The sequence below is a fragment of the Vulpes vulpes genome, chromosome 1 (assembly GCF_048418805.1).
Source record: "Vulpes vulpes isolate BD-2025 chromosome 1, VulVul3, whole genome shotgun sequence".
Classification (NCBI taxonomy): domain Eukaryota; kingdom Metazoa; phylum Chordata; class Mammalia; order Carnivora; family Canidae; genus Vulpes; species Vulpes vulpes.
In genome coordinates, this window is record NC_132780.1 from 16,049,451 (window position 1) to 16,065,334 (window position 15,884).

Below are 15,884 nucleotides of genomic sequence, written 5' to 3' on the forward strand. Positions count from 1 at the left end.
TACTTGACAGAAATTGCAGACATCATAATGCCCCCACTCAAAAATACTTCTGCATGCATTTCAGGAGACCAAGAATGCTGTGCAAAACCACAGTGCCCCTTGTCACACCTGAGAAGAATCAGGATCACTTCACAGCAGCATCTGCTGTCCAGGCACCATTCAAACCACCCCCATTGTCCACAGCTTTATTTGAATGGCTTGAACAAAATACAGTACAATCAAGGACCACAACTTAGATTTTAGATTTTATTATGTCTTTGTCTCTTTTGGGGGGTCTGGAATAGCCCTCCCAACCCCTACTACCTGTTTTTGAAGAAACCAGAAGAGCTTTGTGTTATAAGGGTATCCCACATTCTGGATTTGGCTCAGAGCTGCCTGTTTCCTGTACCCCGAGAGCTGCCTGATATATTTGCGTGCAACATTTTTCCCTATGCACATGGTGTGACCTTGCATTCCACAGAATGGCAGTTGTTGGGATTTGTGTCAGCTCCTGGTTGGCGTGTGTGTGTCTGTCTCAGGCACTCAGATGGCTCCTCGAGGAGACCTCGGTTTCACAGCATCTCTGGGAAAGGTTTCTTTGCTCTATGAGAAACCTAAAGGGTATCAGTGTTGCAGACTGGGAAACTCACAGGGGTGGGAGTCAGCGCAGAGCAGGGCAACCATCGAGGTCTGGAGTGGTATCTTCCCTGATCACCTGGAGACCAAGGGCGAGCTTGAAGGAGCAGAGATCCCAGCCCGCACCCTTCCTGTGGAAGATGAGAGCCATGGGGTGGCCCCCTGTCCAGCCGATGGGCAGGGCCTACAGAGAGCTCATCCCGGGACATGCCCTCCATTTCTCCAGAGGATGCTGCCGTGAAGGGGCGGCTGGTGGAGTGTCTGGAGACCGTGCTCAACAAAGCCCAGGAGCCCCCCAAGTCCAAGAAGGTCCAGCACTCCAACGCCAAGAACGCTATCCTCTTTGAGACCATCAGCCTCATCATCCACTACGACAGGTGCCTGCTTGGGGCTGCTGGGGACCTGGACTCCTGCATCCTAGGAGATTGGGTCTGGGAATTGAGACTTCTAGGTGGGAGGGCAATGAGCTGTACACTGTTAGCTCACCAGATTGGGGCTGGACCCCTTCTGGAAAGCAGAATTCCTGACTCTCTTCATTTGGGCTCAGCAGCCCAGATGTCTGGGTCACCAGGAGCAGTTGTGACCAGGAGGAGGGCCAGAGTTAAGAGCCGGATCCTGAGGGTCCTGGAGGAGGCCCTGCTCACAGCCCCCTTCTCTGGTTCTTGCTGGCAGTGAGCCCAACCTCCTGGTGCGAGCCTGTAACCAGCTGGGCCAGTTCCTGCAGCACCGGGAGACCAACCTGCGCTACCTGGCCCTGGAGAGCATGTGCACGTTGGCCAGCTCCGAGTTCTCCCATGAGGCGGTCAAGACGCACATTGACACTGTCATCAATGCCCTCAAGGTACTGCACGTCGGAACCTGCCTCAGGCCAGCCCCTGTACACTGGCCTGTATATCTGCTCCCTCAGAGAGGCACAGGGCTCAGAGGCCAGTGCAGAGCCTAGAACATACCCCACCTGCTCTCCTCCCTCAGACGGAGCGGGATGTCAGTGTGCGACAGCGGGCGGCTGACCTCCTCTATGCCATGTGTGACCGGAGCAATGCCAAGCAAATCGTGTCAGAAATGCTTAGGTACCTGGAGACAGCTGACTATGCCATCCGTGAAGAGATTGTAAGTTCTGGGAGGAGCTGGGCACTTGGACTCTTGTATCTGCAGGAGGAGGGGGCTGGGAGCCTGGACCCCTAGGTCTGAGGGAGGAGGGTCTTGGGACCTAGACTCCTGGGTCTGAGGGAGGAGGGGGCTGGGGTCTCCAGATGGGAACAGTGGTGAGCCCAGACTTGATTATTCCACACTATGACGTGTGTGTGCACACACTCACACCTGTCCTCCCTCCCTGGCTGGCAGGTCCTGAAGGTAGCCATCCTGGCTGAGAAGTATGCAGTAGACTACAGCTGGTACGTGGATACTATCCTTAACCTCATCCGTATTGCGGGTGACTACGTGAGTGAGGAGGTATGGTACCGTGTGCTACAGATTGTCACCAACCGTGATGACGTCCAGGGCTACGCTGCCAAGACCGTCTTTGAGGTCAGCACCCGCACCTCACCCCCATAGTGGGACAGTGAGGCAGAGTAAGGACAGCTGGGGTTGTGGGGCCAGCCACCCGTGGTCACCATCCTCCTCCCTTGTCCTCAGAGCAGCCCCCACCAAGGGACCTGGGGGCCGGGCCTGCACAGGCCACTGTGAGGGTTAGTGGGCCTTGGGGCAGCACCAATCCCCAGGTTTGGCAGTTTCCCACTCCCTCTGCCCCATTAAAAGGGGCCAGGTGGCACCTGATTTTACCACTTTGTGAGCAGGAGCCAGTCACTTAACCGATCTGGGCCTCAGTTTCCCCCATCTATTATCCCTGCCACATCATAGCATCGTGAGTGTTCGGCAAGTTAATGGGCATTGAGGGCCTCGCCCTGTTCCTAGCACCCCCGAGCAGTCCTAAGCCAGGACATGTTGCTCCTGTTATCCTCACCCGTCCTGTCCTGCCTCCAGGCGCTCCAGGCCCCAGCCTGCCACGAGAACATGGTGAAGGTTGGCGGCTACATCCTCGGGGAGTTTGGGAATCTGATTGCGGGGGACCCCCGCTCCAGGTGAGAGGGTGAATATGTGCACTTCTGAGGGGTCCAGAGCCGGTGGTGATGGGGCTCCCAAGGATCCTCTTGGCTTCTCACACAACCATGTGACTGCAGGAGAACCCAGCTCCCAGGAGCCTCTGGGACAGTGCATTGCAAAGGCCACTGCCCTGCATGGCCTCTGAGTGGGGGAGGGGCACTCCAGGAGGAGGCAGGGGAGCCACCTGCTGATGCCCCCCTGCCCCCCTGCACAGCCCCCCAGTGCAGTTCTCCCTACTGCACTCCAAGTTCCACCTGTGCAGTGTGGCCACCCGGGCTCTGCTGCTGTCCACCTACATCAAGTTCATCAACCTCTTCCCGGAGACCAAGGCCACCATCCAGGGCGTGCTGCGCGCCGGCTCCCAGCTGCGCAACGCCGACGTGGAGCTGCAGCAGCGCGCTGTCGAGTATCTCACGCTCAGCTCCGTGGCCAGCACCGATGTCCTGGTCAGAACCACGGGCCCTTCCTCTGCCCCTGTGCCTTGATCGCCCTCGCCTCTTGCCATGGGGTTGTCCCTGACCCACGCTTGCCCTCTGCCCACGCAGGCCACAGTGCTGGAGGAGATGCCGCCCTTCCCGGAGCGAGAGTCGTCCATCCTGGCCAAGTTGAAACGCAAGAAGGGGCCTGGGGCCGGCAGCGCCCTGGATGACAGCCGGAGGGACCCCAGCAGCAATGACATCAATGGGGGCGTAGAGCCCACCCCTAGCACTGTGGTGAGTCCCCAGGGCTAGGCCCATGGGGCTGGGTGCGCTGGCCACTACTCGTTTCTCACTTCTACCTGCACCTTCCTGCAGTCGACGCCCTCACCCTCCGCTGACCTCCTGGGGCTGCGGGCAGCCCCTCCCCCAGCCGCACCCCCAGCAACCTCGGGTGCAGGGAACCTCCTGGTGGACGTCTTCTCCGATGGCCCAGCTGCCCAACCCAGCTTGGGGCCCACCCCCGAGGAGGCCTTCCTCAGGTACCACCTGCTTAGGTCCTGGGCTGTCCCCTCACAGCCCCCTCCCCCCTCCCTGTCCCTGTGCCTCTGTCGCCGTGGCTGCCACTTCCCCTGGCCTCCTCTTTCCCTCTGGTCACTCTGGACTCTTGGCTGACCCTAGCCACCCTGTGTCGTCCTTCCCCATCACCATGTCTCAGCCTGCTCTTCCTTCTCTCTTTCCCTCCTCCCTCTTTCTCTTTCTCCGGCCCTCTGCTGCCTCTCTGGGATTGGCTGCCTGCCACGCCTGTCTTCTCTTGTCTGCTCTGGGATTGGATGGCCCAGCGAGCTGGAGCCGCCTGCCCCTGAGAGCCCCATGGCTTTGCTGGCTGACCCAGCTCCAGCTGCTGAGTAAGGGGTGGCCTCAGGGTTGGGGGGCAGATTTGTGTCCCCAGGGAGGGTTAGGGGGCTTCAAGCTCTTATCAAGGGGGTCCTGATGAGCTGCAGAGGCAAGGATTTGGAGGGGAATCAAAGTTGGGGTTCTCTGACAGGGGGCAGGGGTGGCAGCACACACCAGCATCCTATTCCTTTTAGAGGCAATCACCAGCCTGCTTCTGGTGTTCTTTGGGGAAATCTGGGTATATGGATTCCGGGGTTCTGTCCTTTGAGGGGTTACTGTCTCCCATTTTTAGCTCCGGGTCTTCTCTAGCCCCCAACTTGTTCACATCTCATTGCTTTCCCCACCTGCAGCCCAGGTCCTGAGGACATCGGGCCACCCATCCCAGAAGCTGATGAGCTGCTGAATAAGTGAGTCATGGGAAAGATCAGGGAAGGAATGGGGACAGGTGGGGAGCACAGAGCGGGGCCTAGACAGGCTCCCTGGCATCCTGAGCTTCCCCACCACCCTCACCCAGGTTCGTTTGCAAGAACAATGGGGTCTTGTTTGAGAACCAGCTGTTGCAGATCGGCGTCAAGTCGGAGTTCCGGCAGAACTTGGGTGCGTCCAGAAGGGGGTAGTGTGGGGATGGGGTTTCCAGGACACTGGGGCTTGGGTGGTATCTGGAGAGGAGATTGAAGGAACTCAAACTGAGCCCTGCCTCTCCCCGCCCTCTGCAGGCCGCATGTATCTCTTCTATGGCAACAAGACGTCGGTGCAGTTCCAGAACTTCTCACCCACTGTCGTCCACCCTGGAGACCTCCAGACTCATATCCTCCCGGCCTGGCCCAGCCCCCTTCCCCTCCCCCGGTCCTTCCAGGTCTGCCTTCCTGGCCACTGGGAAGCAGATGGACCCAGGTCCTGAGCCCTGGTCAGTCTTCTTACTTGAGATCATGAGCATATGGTTACTTGATACAGGGGTGGACCTCTCCCCACCCAGGACAGCCTGAGGACAGTGAAGTGATGGGATAAGTGTGCCTCAGTTTTTCCCTGTAAGGCCCCTTCCATGCCCTGACCTCATCCTCTATTGGGCTCCATACCCCCAATTCAAGTACCTCCCAGTGCAGAGCCAGGCCTGGTGGTCTTGGTGCTGATCAGGGTCTTCTGTGTGATCTGAACCAGTCACTTTGCCTCTTTGAGCCTTCCTATCTGAAGTATAGACCCTCTTCCTTCTCATAGCGTTGTTTTTGAAGGTCAGTGTGGTTGGAAAACTCTAGAAGGGTGGCTGGCATAAAGGAAGGTGTCAGTCCTTATCCTTTCTCTGATAGTGGTTTTCATGCCCATGAAATGACAGCAGCTCGGGTCCAAAGCTTTGAGGACTTTTTCAGCTCTTTGCTTCATTCAGTTGTCAACATTTCCAGAGGCTCCCACAGGTTCAGCTCTGCACTGGGAATGGTGGGGGGCAGGGGCAGAGATGCATAAGACCCCATCCTTGCCAACCTGATGGTAGAGGTGATGCTGCTGCTGCCATTTTTGGTGGCCTGACCATGCCAGACACACAAACAAGATGGGGCTGAGGTCAAGTAGCTTGCCTGTAGTCACTAAGGTGGTAAGATTTAGGATTCTAACTCAAGCCAGCCATCAGGGCCTCAGAAGGCTTCTGCCTTAGTACGCTGACGTGTGCCCCAATGGAGGTCACCGAGCCCATGGTGGAAGGCCGGAGTAGGACCCAGTGGGTGGCCAGGGGGCTCACTTAAGAGTTTGGGCCATGTAGGCTGCGCCGAGGACGGCAGGGCCGGCCCCTCTGAGGCCTGCAGGCTGGGGCTGCGGGGAAGGTTTGGAACCATTGGAGGTTCACGGCCTCTTCCTGGCTTCCTTGACCCCCGGCGGGCACAGCTAGCAGTGCAGACCAAGCGTGTGGCCGCGCAGGTGGACGGCGGGGCACAGGTACAGCAGGTGCTCAACATCGAGTGTCTGCGGGACTTCCTGACGCCCCCGCTCCTGTCCGTGCGCTTCCGGTGAGTGGGGCAGGGCAGGTGAGTGGTGCTGGGGTAGTGCCCAGCGGCTGAGCCGCTGAGCCGTGGAGGTCTCCTGGAGGCGGGGCGGGGGTCTGATGGAGCTTTCTTGGCCCCCTGCCAGGTATGGGGGCGCCCCCCAGTCCCTCACCCTGAAGCTCCCGGTGACCATCAACAAGTTCTTCCAGCCCACAGAAATGGCAGCCCAAGACTTTTTCCAGCGTTGGAAGCAGCTGAGCCTGTGAGCAGCAGGGGGGCGGGGCCGCAACGGGGGCGGAGCTGCAACAGGGGCAGGGCTGCAGGGGCCTCCCCAGTACTGACCCGAACCTTCCCCACCCCCAGCCCCCAACAGGAGGCGCAGAAAATCTTCAAAGCCAACCACCCCATGGATGCAGAAGTCACTAAGGCCAAAGTGAGTGACCGCTAGGCGAGACAGGAGAGGGGCCCCTGGACTCACACCCCAGCCCTGCCTCTCCCTAACTGGTCTTTGGGGGAGGGGGCCCCACTTTTCCATCCCGTTTCCCCCATCTGTAAAGTGGTGTAGTACAGTTCCCACTCGCAAGGGTTTTGGGGAGCTGGTTTCCACTGCCTGGTGGCTACCAGATCTGGCCCCCTCTGACGGCTGCCCTTCTTCCCCAGCTCCTGGGGTTTGGCTCTGCCCTCCTGGACAATGTGGACCCCAACCCTGAGAACTTCGTGGGGGCTGGAATCATCCAGACTAAAGCCCTGCAGGTGGGCTGTCTGCTCCGGCTGGAGCCCAATGCCCAGGCTCAGGTGAGTGGTGGTCTAGGAGGTGGCCCTGAGGCTGACAAGTAACCCCCTGCCTCACTGTGCTTTTTTTTAATCACATCCCTGTGCTGTGTCCCTGTGTCCTCTGTCTACTGTCTGCCACTCCATTTCCTTTCCACTCTTCTGAGTTTCCTCCTCCCCCCCACCCCCGCCTTTTTGCTTTTATTCCTGCCTCCTCTCCCTTCCATCACTTTTATCCTTTGGCCCTTTTTTTCCTCTTCAATCTCCCTTGTGTCCTCCTCCCCTGGGTTCTCTGTCCTCTCTGCCTCTTCCCTGAGTCCCCACTGCCCTGTCCTCCACCCAGATGTACCGGCTGACCCTGCGCACCAGCAAGGAACCTGTCTCTCGTCACCTGTGTGAGCTGCTGGCCCAGCAGTTCTGAGCCCTGGACTCTGCCCCCGGGGATGTGGCCGGTGCCGGGCAGCCCCTAGGACTGAGGCAGCTTTGGTGGATGGGGCAGCGAGGGGACCTCCACTGGTGACAGGGAAGACCCCAGGGGTGGGGGGATGCCTGGGACCTTCCTCCGGCCTTTTGTATTTTTATTTTTGTTCATCTGCTGCTGTTTACATTCTGGGGGGTAAGGGGGAGACCCCTCCCTCCCTTTCCCCCTTAAGCACAGAGGGGAGAGGGGCCAGGGAAGTGGGCGCCTCCTCCCCTCCCACCCCACCCCATCGTAGCCCCTCCTGCCCTCTCCCCCTCCAGGGGCTGTGTATTATTGTGAGCGAATAAACAGAGAGATGCTAATAGCTGTGTCTGTGTTAAAGGCTCATGCCCAGGGATCAGAGGAGTGGGGTGAGGGCATGCAGAGTGTGGGTGGCCAAGCCCCGCAGCCCATGGGTAGGACTTTGGGGAGATAGCAGCAGCAGCAACCGCCGTGGCCCCAACTGCAGAGCCACCAGCCGCCATCCTGTGCCTGGCTCCTCGGGCCCGGACACCAGGTAGCAGGCTCTTGGCACCTGGGTCCTCTGGACTGCATCCTCCACCTTCTCCTCTGGTGCCCCCGGCTCTGGAGGAAGGACAGGAAGGGCCAAGGTGACCAGTGGGCCCAGAAAACTAGAATGCCAGCCTGCAGGAGCAACACACCTGAGCCTAAGTCTTGAGTCCTCATGGGTGAAGGCCTCATGGCTCCAGCTGGCTGGCAGTTGCGTGAAGAAAGAGCTGGACCTTCTCCCCCTTTTTCCCAGCCAGCCCCCGTCCTCCACTTTCCTGGGGATGCTGTGTGCAGCCCTGAACAATCTGCTTAGCAATACAGATCACAGATGATATAGCGAGCCATCCCTCACCTGACCTATGATGATGAAGTGAGTCATTATGTATATAAGCACTTGGCGAGAGATTAAATCCCAGGGTTAACTGTTAGGGATTGCCCAGTAGATTGTGCGTTTCTAGGCTGGGACCTCCCTGCCCTCTGCATCAGTGTGGATGCCCCGTCCTCCCTGTGTGATCTGAGACTCAGTCCTAACATGTGCAAAGAGGGCACACTATCTGCCGCTGACCTGGTGGAAAGTGCGTGGCGGTGACCAAGGTGTAGAAGGAGCGCAGGAGACGCCGACGCTGCTCAGGAGAAGGCTCTGGACCAGAAAAAGAGGGTGACAGAGAGCCCCTCCTGGGCACAAGCCCCTCCCAGCCTCGTCCTCCTCAGTCACCTTGATCCCCAGAAAGTTCCACCGTGAAGAGGCAACGTTTCAGTTCCAGGTGGAGAAGCAGTAGCCTGTGAGAAAGGAGGTGGGGTCATGGCCAGGGCAGAGGGGATGAGGCCCCCCCAACCCACGCCCCCGTCCGAGCCCTACCCGAGGATGTCCACGTGCAGGGGGAAGCCAGCGGGCAGCGTTCGGGGTCCCAGCGGCACGCAGGCCCGCAGCAGGTCTAGCACTGGCTGCCACCAGCGGTCCAGAAGCTGAGGCCAGGCGGGTGGGTGAGGGCAGGGGCGCGTATCAGGGAGGGGACGTGGCCAGGGAGAGGAGGGGCCCACAAAGGGAGGGGAGCAGAGAGGACCAAGGAAAGGGCCAAGCCTGGAGGGATGGGATTCGAGAACGCAGGCGGGAACGGGAATGGAACCGGGTCCAAGGAGGTGGGGCCTACTGGAGGGGCGGGGCCGGCGAGGGGTGGGCCCAGAGCAGATGGCGCCTGCAGGGCAAGGTGGGGAGAGAGGGGGTGGACTGGCGGGCCAAGGGCGTTAGAAGGGAAAAGCGGGGACATGGCGCGGACTGACCTGTGGATCCAGCTGGCTGAGGGGAGGGCGCGGCCCGCAGAGCAGACACAGCTCCAGGCCCGGCAGCAGCGTCAGGGTCAGAAGCCGGTGCGGGACCTGAAGCGGGGAGCCGCAAGGGCTGGCCGCAGCTCCGCCCCTCCCCACCGGAGCCCCGCCCCTCCCACTGGAGCCCCAGCTCCGCGTCCCACCTGTCCCCGACGCCCCGCCCCCCAACTCACCGTGGGACTCCCGTGCGGCAGGTACACCGGGTAGTCGCGAGCGGCCTGAGGTGGCAGGGACCCCACCAGCCAGGGGAGCAACACAGCCTCCGGCGTCCCCAGCCGCCACCAGCTCTCTGTTGCTGCCACCACCCGGCCCGACACGACCAGGCAGCCAAAGGCCGTGCCCACCGCTTCGGTGAACCCAGCGAGGGCTTCCTGGGTGAGGAGACATGGGCAGGGGCGGGAATGACTTCGCAGGTGGGCGAGGAGTGTGAAGAGACCCACATACAATTCAGAGCTTGCCTAGTGGCATGCTCGTGTGCCTCACCCTCCTTCACTTTCACATGCAGGTACAATCCCCAAGTCACACTAAACAGTAGGGTGGCTGCTCCCTAACATGACACGTGGTACTGAAGCAGAGAATCACAACAGACACAGGTGTGGTGTATTGAATCCTACTATGTCTCAAGGAGGTGCAATCAGCCACCTTCTCCTGCTTGGAGAGGTCAAATCACCTGGACCTAGTCCCACCATGGGAGGCCTGCATGCCAGGGGAATCAACGAGAACCACATTTAAGGAAGCACAGATGGAAATTCACCGGCAAAAGGAACAGCATGTGCCAAAGCAAGGAAGTTGGGAAGCTGTTGGGATCGGGGGACCCCTGAGGCAGCTGGGGGAAGGTGGATTGTGGAGTTAGCAGATGTCAGGGTGAGCACATTGGTGGGTTTCAGATTCCACAGGTCCTCAAACACGAGGCTGAGGCATCGGGAGCTTGTCCTGGGAGTGATGGAAGCCATAGGATGGCTGTGAGCTGGGGAGAGGTGGGGTAAGCTCTTTGTGTAGAAAGACCCCTCTTAGGCCAAGTGGGGGTTAGAACAGAAGCCAAAAGGATGAGAAAAGGTTGAGGCAATGGTCCAGGGGTAAGAGGATGAGGACTGAGCCAGGGCCACAGTGACAGGTTTAAGGGTTCCCAGTGCATCCTCAGTACCTGCAGGAGAGACCCCTCTGGAGGAACCACGCAGTCCACACACTGGGTCAGATCTCCAATGAGCTCCGAGTCCCCCAGGAAACTGTCAATGAGGCGGTAACTGGCCTGGCAGGGGGGAAGGAGGGATGAGCTTAGGACCCAGGTGGACCCCAGATCTGCTGCCTTCCCTTCAGAAAACTAACCCTGCTGAGCCCGGTCCTAGGGTCAAAAGACTAGGCTGCCCCAGGGGCTGCTGAGATCTGTAGTTCCAAATGTCAGTGATCTGGAATCCTAACTTCCATGTTCATGTCCAGCAGCCTCACCCTCAACTCCTTCTTCAGTCTCTCTATGTTGCGGATATTGGTCAGTTCTTCAAGTCCTACAAGAAGAACCTAGAAGAACCAAATAAGAGAGGAGGGCCTGGGGATCTGGACTCCTGGTGTGAGGGAGGACCATCCTGAGAGTTCAGATTTCTGGGTTTGGGGAAGAGGCCTGGGGAGTCTCACCATGGCCCCAAACACCATCTGGAGTAGTCTCTCCAGCCTCAGCTCCGAGGTGCCCTCCTCAGATGACAGAACAATGAGGGTGATGCTGTGAGAAAGGAAGGTGAGAAGGAAGAATGAGTCCAGGCCGAGGAAACAGGGCCATGAGGAGAACAGAGTCTGCCCTTGCTCCTGGATGCTAGCTCCATCCTCTGCCAGCCAGCACAACCTGCTTCTCATACAGAGAAACGCAGGGGTCAGAGAGGATAACTGGTTTGTGGAAGATTCCACAGTCAAGTAAACAGCTGGCCTTGGAGAGCTGGTAGGGCTAGGGGCTCAACAGGGGCCGTCGCCCAGGCCCTGGCCCTGCCCCCAGAGCTACCGCTTGGAGACCTGTCATGGAAGCTTTTCCACACCACGGTGGTGTCCTCCGTCCTTGCAGAACTCAGCTGCACCTCGAGATTCTGCCCAAACATGTGGACTCCATTGAGAGAACCGATGACAGAGAACGGGAGCTGGGGAAAGGTTGGGGACATCAGACAGGAGCCCCCAGTCCCCTCCACCTTGAGACCCAAGTGTCCAGGGCCCCCGCCCCCTCCTCTTTCTGGATCCCCTGGCCCCACCTCTTCTGGGAACCAGGATTATTAGTCCATTCATTGCACCCTTGACTCTCTAAACTCAACTCTGAAACTTCTCCAGACCCTACTCCCTTGAAGACCCAGAGAGGACGTGCCTAGCCCCCTTCTATTTTGGAGATCCAGGCATCTAGGGCCCCACCTGCTGGCGGGCGGGGGCGCCGCCGCGGCTGCTTCTGCAGAACAAGGGGACTCCGCTGGAGGCCGCGAGGCAAAGTAGATGCACGGTGCCCTCCGTCCCTTCCTCGCCCATCTGGAACCCCCTCCAGTCCCCTCGTGGGGGCAGTCAGTGACCACTTTGGAGCATGCCCGTAGTCACACTAAGTCGGGCTGCCGGTCGGCCGTCCCAAGCTGCCAAAGGGCGAGATGGGGAGCTGATTGGAAGAGAAGTGGACTTCCCGCCTTCTTCATCCAACTCAAACCATCCCTAGGTCTTTATTCTAGCACCTCCCCCAAGCTGTTAGATTCTCTTCCTCTTCAACCGGAAGTCACATGCCCCTAACAAAGATGGCGCCCGTAGTTCTTGTAGACTTTCGTAATTTCTCCTTGAAATGGTTTGATTCCATTTATTTAAAAAAGAGAATGAAAAGCCCGGTTTTAAGGTAGTGACAGCACCAAGGCGTTGTCTAGCAAGCATCAGGTAGGCTAGGATATCTCACTTTCTAAATTTATAAATAGCTGTGCTCCACTCAAAAGATGGTGGCGGCGCCGAAGCGTTGCCTAGCGACCACATTCCGTCTCAGACTAAGAGCAGTGCCCGGTTCAAAGATGGCCGCCTGTCAACTCGCCAGCAAAACCGAGACGTCTCCCCCTTCACCCTCGCGGATGGTTCGGTCCGGCCAACGTTGCCTAGTAACCACCAAAAGAGATGGTTGTTTTTGTTATTAGGAAAAAGAAAGATGAAATGCTTTATTTTCCAGAACCATAAAAATAAGAGTATTTCTGCAGTAAATTTATACATGTTGGTGCAGCATGCCGAACGTGAAAATGCTCCTCCCCCAAATCCTTTCCCGAAACAAAAAGTTACCAGTTTAATACCGAGTATTCACAAATTTGGCAAATATGTTCACTGTGAAAACGTTGCCTTCAAACTTTTTCTCATAAGACCATATAAAGAGACGTCGTTTTTTAAAAAATATCTTTTTATAATCAACGTTATGGATGTAACAAAATCAATTTAGCCGATCCTGGATTGACATACGTTAGCTTCTTTCCTCTGTGTGTTTAAACTGATAAAGTAAAATTTCATTTAGTTACAATTTTAATCAGCTAGAACTTTTCTCTTTTGTGAGAACAGTAGCCTCCATTCACCCAAATGTATTTGCAAAATATATAGTAGTGTTAAAAAACACTTCCTTTCAGACATGTTTTGCCTGCATTGTAGACTTGATTTTTTTTTTAATATTGATTTATTTATTTTAGAGAGCACAGCAGAGGGAAAGAATCTCGAACAGAGTCCCTGCTGAGCCCAGAGCCTGACAAGGGACTTGATCTCCTTGAGATCAAGGAGATGATATCTGAGCCAAAATCCAGAGTCAGATGCTTGATAGACTGAGCAACCCAGGCACCCCCTCTAAATTTGATTTCTAATAACTCATAATATTAAGACATTTATCTACACACTAAATTTCATCAACTTTTAGAGGAATAAAATATACATAACATACTGAATTAAGTATGGAAGTGCCTAGCTGGCTCAGTCGGAGGAGCATACAGCTCTTGATTTTGGGATCGTGAGTTTGAGCACCATATTGGGTGTAGAGATTACTTAAAAAAAAAAAAAAAAAAAGAGGCAAGGGTGCCTGGGTGGTTCAATTGATTGGGCATCTGACTCTTGATTTCAGCTTGGGTGGTGATCTGAGTGTTGTGGGATACAGTCCCCTGTGGGGCTCTGAGCTTCAGTGTGAAGCCTGCTTGAGATTCTCTCTCTTCCTCTTCCTCACCCCGCACAAGCAATCTCTCTCTCTCTCTCTCAAATAAATAAATATTTTTTAAATGAAGTAATATATTAATTTCTTTCTGGGTTCTATTAATTTTTCTTTGGTACATTTATATTTATTATGATGAGCTATTTGGATGTATTTCTACTGTCTTTTTTTTTTTTTATTACTGTCCTGCCTGTTTAATGTTTATTTTTTTTCTGCTTTCCTATCTTTTTCTGGATTATTATTCATTTCCTCAAACCATTTTTTCCTCGCTCTTCTGGTTTCTTATATATACACTGTAACTCTCTCTTATTTTTATTGGTTACCCTTGAAATTTTACCATACACGTTTAATTTAGCAAAAAGTTAAACAAGATCTTAAGCACTCTCTCAAATAATACAAAGAGCATATAGCAGCTTACCTCTGTAAAACTCCATCCAGATAACCAACTAGATGTTGCAGTCGTGACTTTTTTATGCTTTCATTGAATATTTTTCTTATTTTATGCAGTGTTTATTTGTAATTACATAAGTATTTATGATTCATTTCTCTCCCATTTCCTTCTTGCCTCTCAGAACATCAGACCATCCTTTCAACATAATTTTAAATTTGCCTCCTTCTTAAAGTACATCCTACTGGAAAATTGTTTCTTTCTTTACCACACTTCTGACACCAAATGTGTGGGGTTTCCATATCAAGCAATTCTCCAGTTCTCTGTGGACACCAAGTGGATGTCTTACAAGTCAATTCATTTCTGACACTAACCACCTAGAGTCATAGATCTGGAAGGTCAAGGGGATCCCTGGGTGGCTCAGCAGTTTAGTGCCTGCCTTTGGCCCAGGGTGTGGTCTGGAGTCCAGGGATCGAGCCCCACATCAGGCTCCCTACATGGAGCCTGCTTCTCCCTCTGCCTGTGTCTCTGCCTCTTTCTGTGTATCTCATGAATAAATAAATAAAATATTTAATTATTAAGTAAATAAATAAATTTCCCATTGAGTTGGGTTTTTTTTTTTCCCCAACAATTATATAAAATTTCTCCCAAATCCGCCTACTCTTTCTCCATATTTTCTTGATAATGGGCGGATCTTTATGATTGTGTTAGTGGCAAGCTGCTTCTAAAATGACTCCCAGTGTGATCTCCACCTCCAGCTACTCAGTATCTTTTCTCTTTCCAGGTGTGTGCATGGGACCTGTAGCTTGCTCTTAACAATGGAATTTATCGGAAGCGGTGGGATGTCGCTTCTGAGATTAAGTTATAAATATTATGACTTCCGTCTTGCTTGCATTTTCTCTTCTGTCGGTACTGTCTTGCTTGTTCTGATATAGCCAATGCTATGTTGTGATGCACCCAAAGGGGTGGTCCTTGGAATTGAGGACAGTCCCTGGCCTACAGCGCATGAAGAACTGAATCCTCCTAATGATTACAAGAGTACAGAAGCAGATCCTTCTCCAGTTCTGCCTTGAGATGATTACAGGGCTGCCTGATGCTTTAATTGAAGCCAGTGAGAGACTCAAACATAAGAGCCAGTGAAGTCATGCTTGGATTCCTGATCTACAGAAACTCTGAAATAATCAGTGTTGTTTTAAGCCACTAAGGTTTTTTTTTTTTTTTTTTTTTTTGTATTTATTTATTTGAGAGAGACAGAGCATGAGTAAGGGGGAGGAGGCAGAGGGAGAAGCAGTTTCCCTGCTGAGCAGAGAGCCCAATGTAGGGCTCGATCCCAGGACCCTGAGATCATGACCTGAGCTGAAGGTAGACCCTTAACCAACTGAGCCACCCAGGTACTCCATAGGCCACTAAGCTTTGAGGTAATTTGTTACACAGCAAAAGATAACTTAGATAATGTCCTTTATTTCTCTCAACATTTTGCACATTATGGTACATTATGAACCCAACCATTGCAGGACCTAAAGTCCTGGAGGTGGGGATGTCACATCTGTTAACTGTTCTTTCTGTGGACTCTAACTTATAGTCCTTGCTTCTGTGGTGGTGGTCTTTGATCTGAACTCATTACCTGCTATTGACCGGAGTTCTATAAGGAGTACTGACTTCTACTTTTGCAAATTCTCAGGAGTGTCACCAACCTGGAACGAGTTCAACTGCCCTGGGATGCTCTTGCTTAGCTGGAGAAAGAGACTCAGTTTTCCAATTCACAGCTACATTCAGGTTCTGTAATGCCAATGCAGCCCCTTCCCTGTGCAGGCAGTTCTATGCCAACCGTCCCCTTTTTTGTTAATTTTTGGCTGTCTTGGGAAGCCCCTGTGGCTTAGCGGTTTAGCGCTGCCTTCAGCCCAGGGTGTGATCCTGGAGACCTGGGATCAAGTCCCACGTTGGGCTCCCTGCATGGAGCCTGCTTCTCCCTCTGCCTGTGTCTCTGCCTCTCTCTGTCTAATAAATAAATAAAATCTTAAAAAAAATTTTTTTTGGCTGTCTTTTGGGGGGGACGGTGGGGAGGGATTCTTTTTTTTGTTTGTTTTGGGGGGAGGGATTCTTGAAGACCTTTCATGAGGTCTACCTTTTAAGAAACCACCAATGTTGCAAAAATAGTATTATTACACCTAATCCATCATAATGCTAGAAGCTGAAGTCTAGGCTAAAATATCTAATTGTTCATTTTTACTATTTGTAATACATTAACAGAAATGTATTA

General features: G+C 54.3%; 2 protein-coding genes across 4 annotated transcripts in view; one reads left to right on the forward strand and one right to left on the reverse strand.

Annotated features, from left to right (window-relative positions):
* Positions 1-7,555, forward strand: part of AP2A1 (adaptor related protein complex 2 subunit alpha 1) — a 33,372-nt gene extending 25,817 nt beyond the window's left edge. Inside the window, exons 8-24 of one of the 2 annotated variants that reach the window (XM_072757315.1) lie at positions 842-992; positions 1,288-1,456; positions 1,588-1,725; positions 1,960-2,142; positions 2,599-2,696; positions 2,933-3,164; positions 3,264-3,431; positions 3,513-3,676; positions 3,977-4,042; positions 4,382-4,438; positions 4,546-4,628; positions 4,748-4,836; positions 5,901-6,025; positions 6,147-6,263; positions 6,365-6,434; positions 6,662-6,796; positions 7,116-7,555. In XM_072757315.1, coding sequence (XP_072613416.1) covers positions 842-992; positions 1,288-1,456; positions 1,588-1,725; positions 1,960-2,142; positions 2,599-2,696; positions 2,933-3,164; positions 3,264-3,431; positions 3,513-3,676; positions 3,977-4,042; positions 4,382-4,438; positions 4,546-4,628; positions 4,748-4,836; positions 5,901-6,025; positions 6,147-6,263; positions 6,365-6,434; positions 6,662-6,796; positions 7,116-7,193 — 2,123 coding nt within the window. In that variant the 3' untranslated portion in view covers positions 7,194-7,555. The remainder of the gene's footprint in view (positions 1-841; positions 993-1,287; positions 1,457-1,587; positions 1,726-1,959; positions 2,143-2,598; positions 2,697-2,932; positions 3,165-3,263; positions 3,432-3,512; positions 3,677-3,976; positions 4,043-4,381; positions 4,439-4,545; positions 4,629-4,747; positions 4,837-5,900; positions 6,026-6,146; positions 6,264-6,364; positions 6,435-6,661; positions 6,797-7,115) is intronic. The other variant, XM_072757317.1, reaches the window with a different exon arrangement.
* On the reverse strand, positions 7,334-11,770 carry FUZ (fuzzy planar cell polarity protein). Of its 2 annotated transcripts, XM_026014173.2 has the most exons (11): positions 11,451-11,770; positions 11,067-11,188; positions 10,698-10,782; positions 10,515-10,583; positions 10,213-10,317; positions 9,242-9,439; positions 9,024-9,119; positions 8,602-8,708; positions 8,458-8,522; positions 8,308-8,382; positions 7,334-7,817 (listed from the first exon to the last, which is right to left on the reverse strand). In XM_026014173.2, the coding sequence occupies exons 1-11, from the start codon at positions 11,559-11,561 to the stop codon at positions 7,591-7,593; spliced, it is 1,260 nt and encodes a 419-aa protein (XP_025869958.1). In that variant the 5' UTR covers positions 11,562-11,770; the 3' UTR covers positions 7,334-7,590. The 2 variants fall into 2 exon arrangements, with proteins under 2 accessions (XP_025869958.1, XP_025869959.1); XM_026014174.2 differs by lacking the exon at positions 10,515-10,583 and having other exon boundaries at positions 11,451-11,724.
* Positions 11,771-15,884: the final 4,114 nt, after the last annotated feature.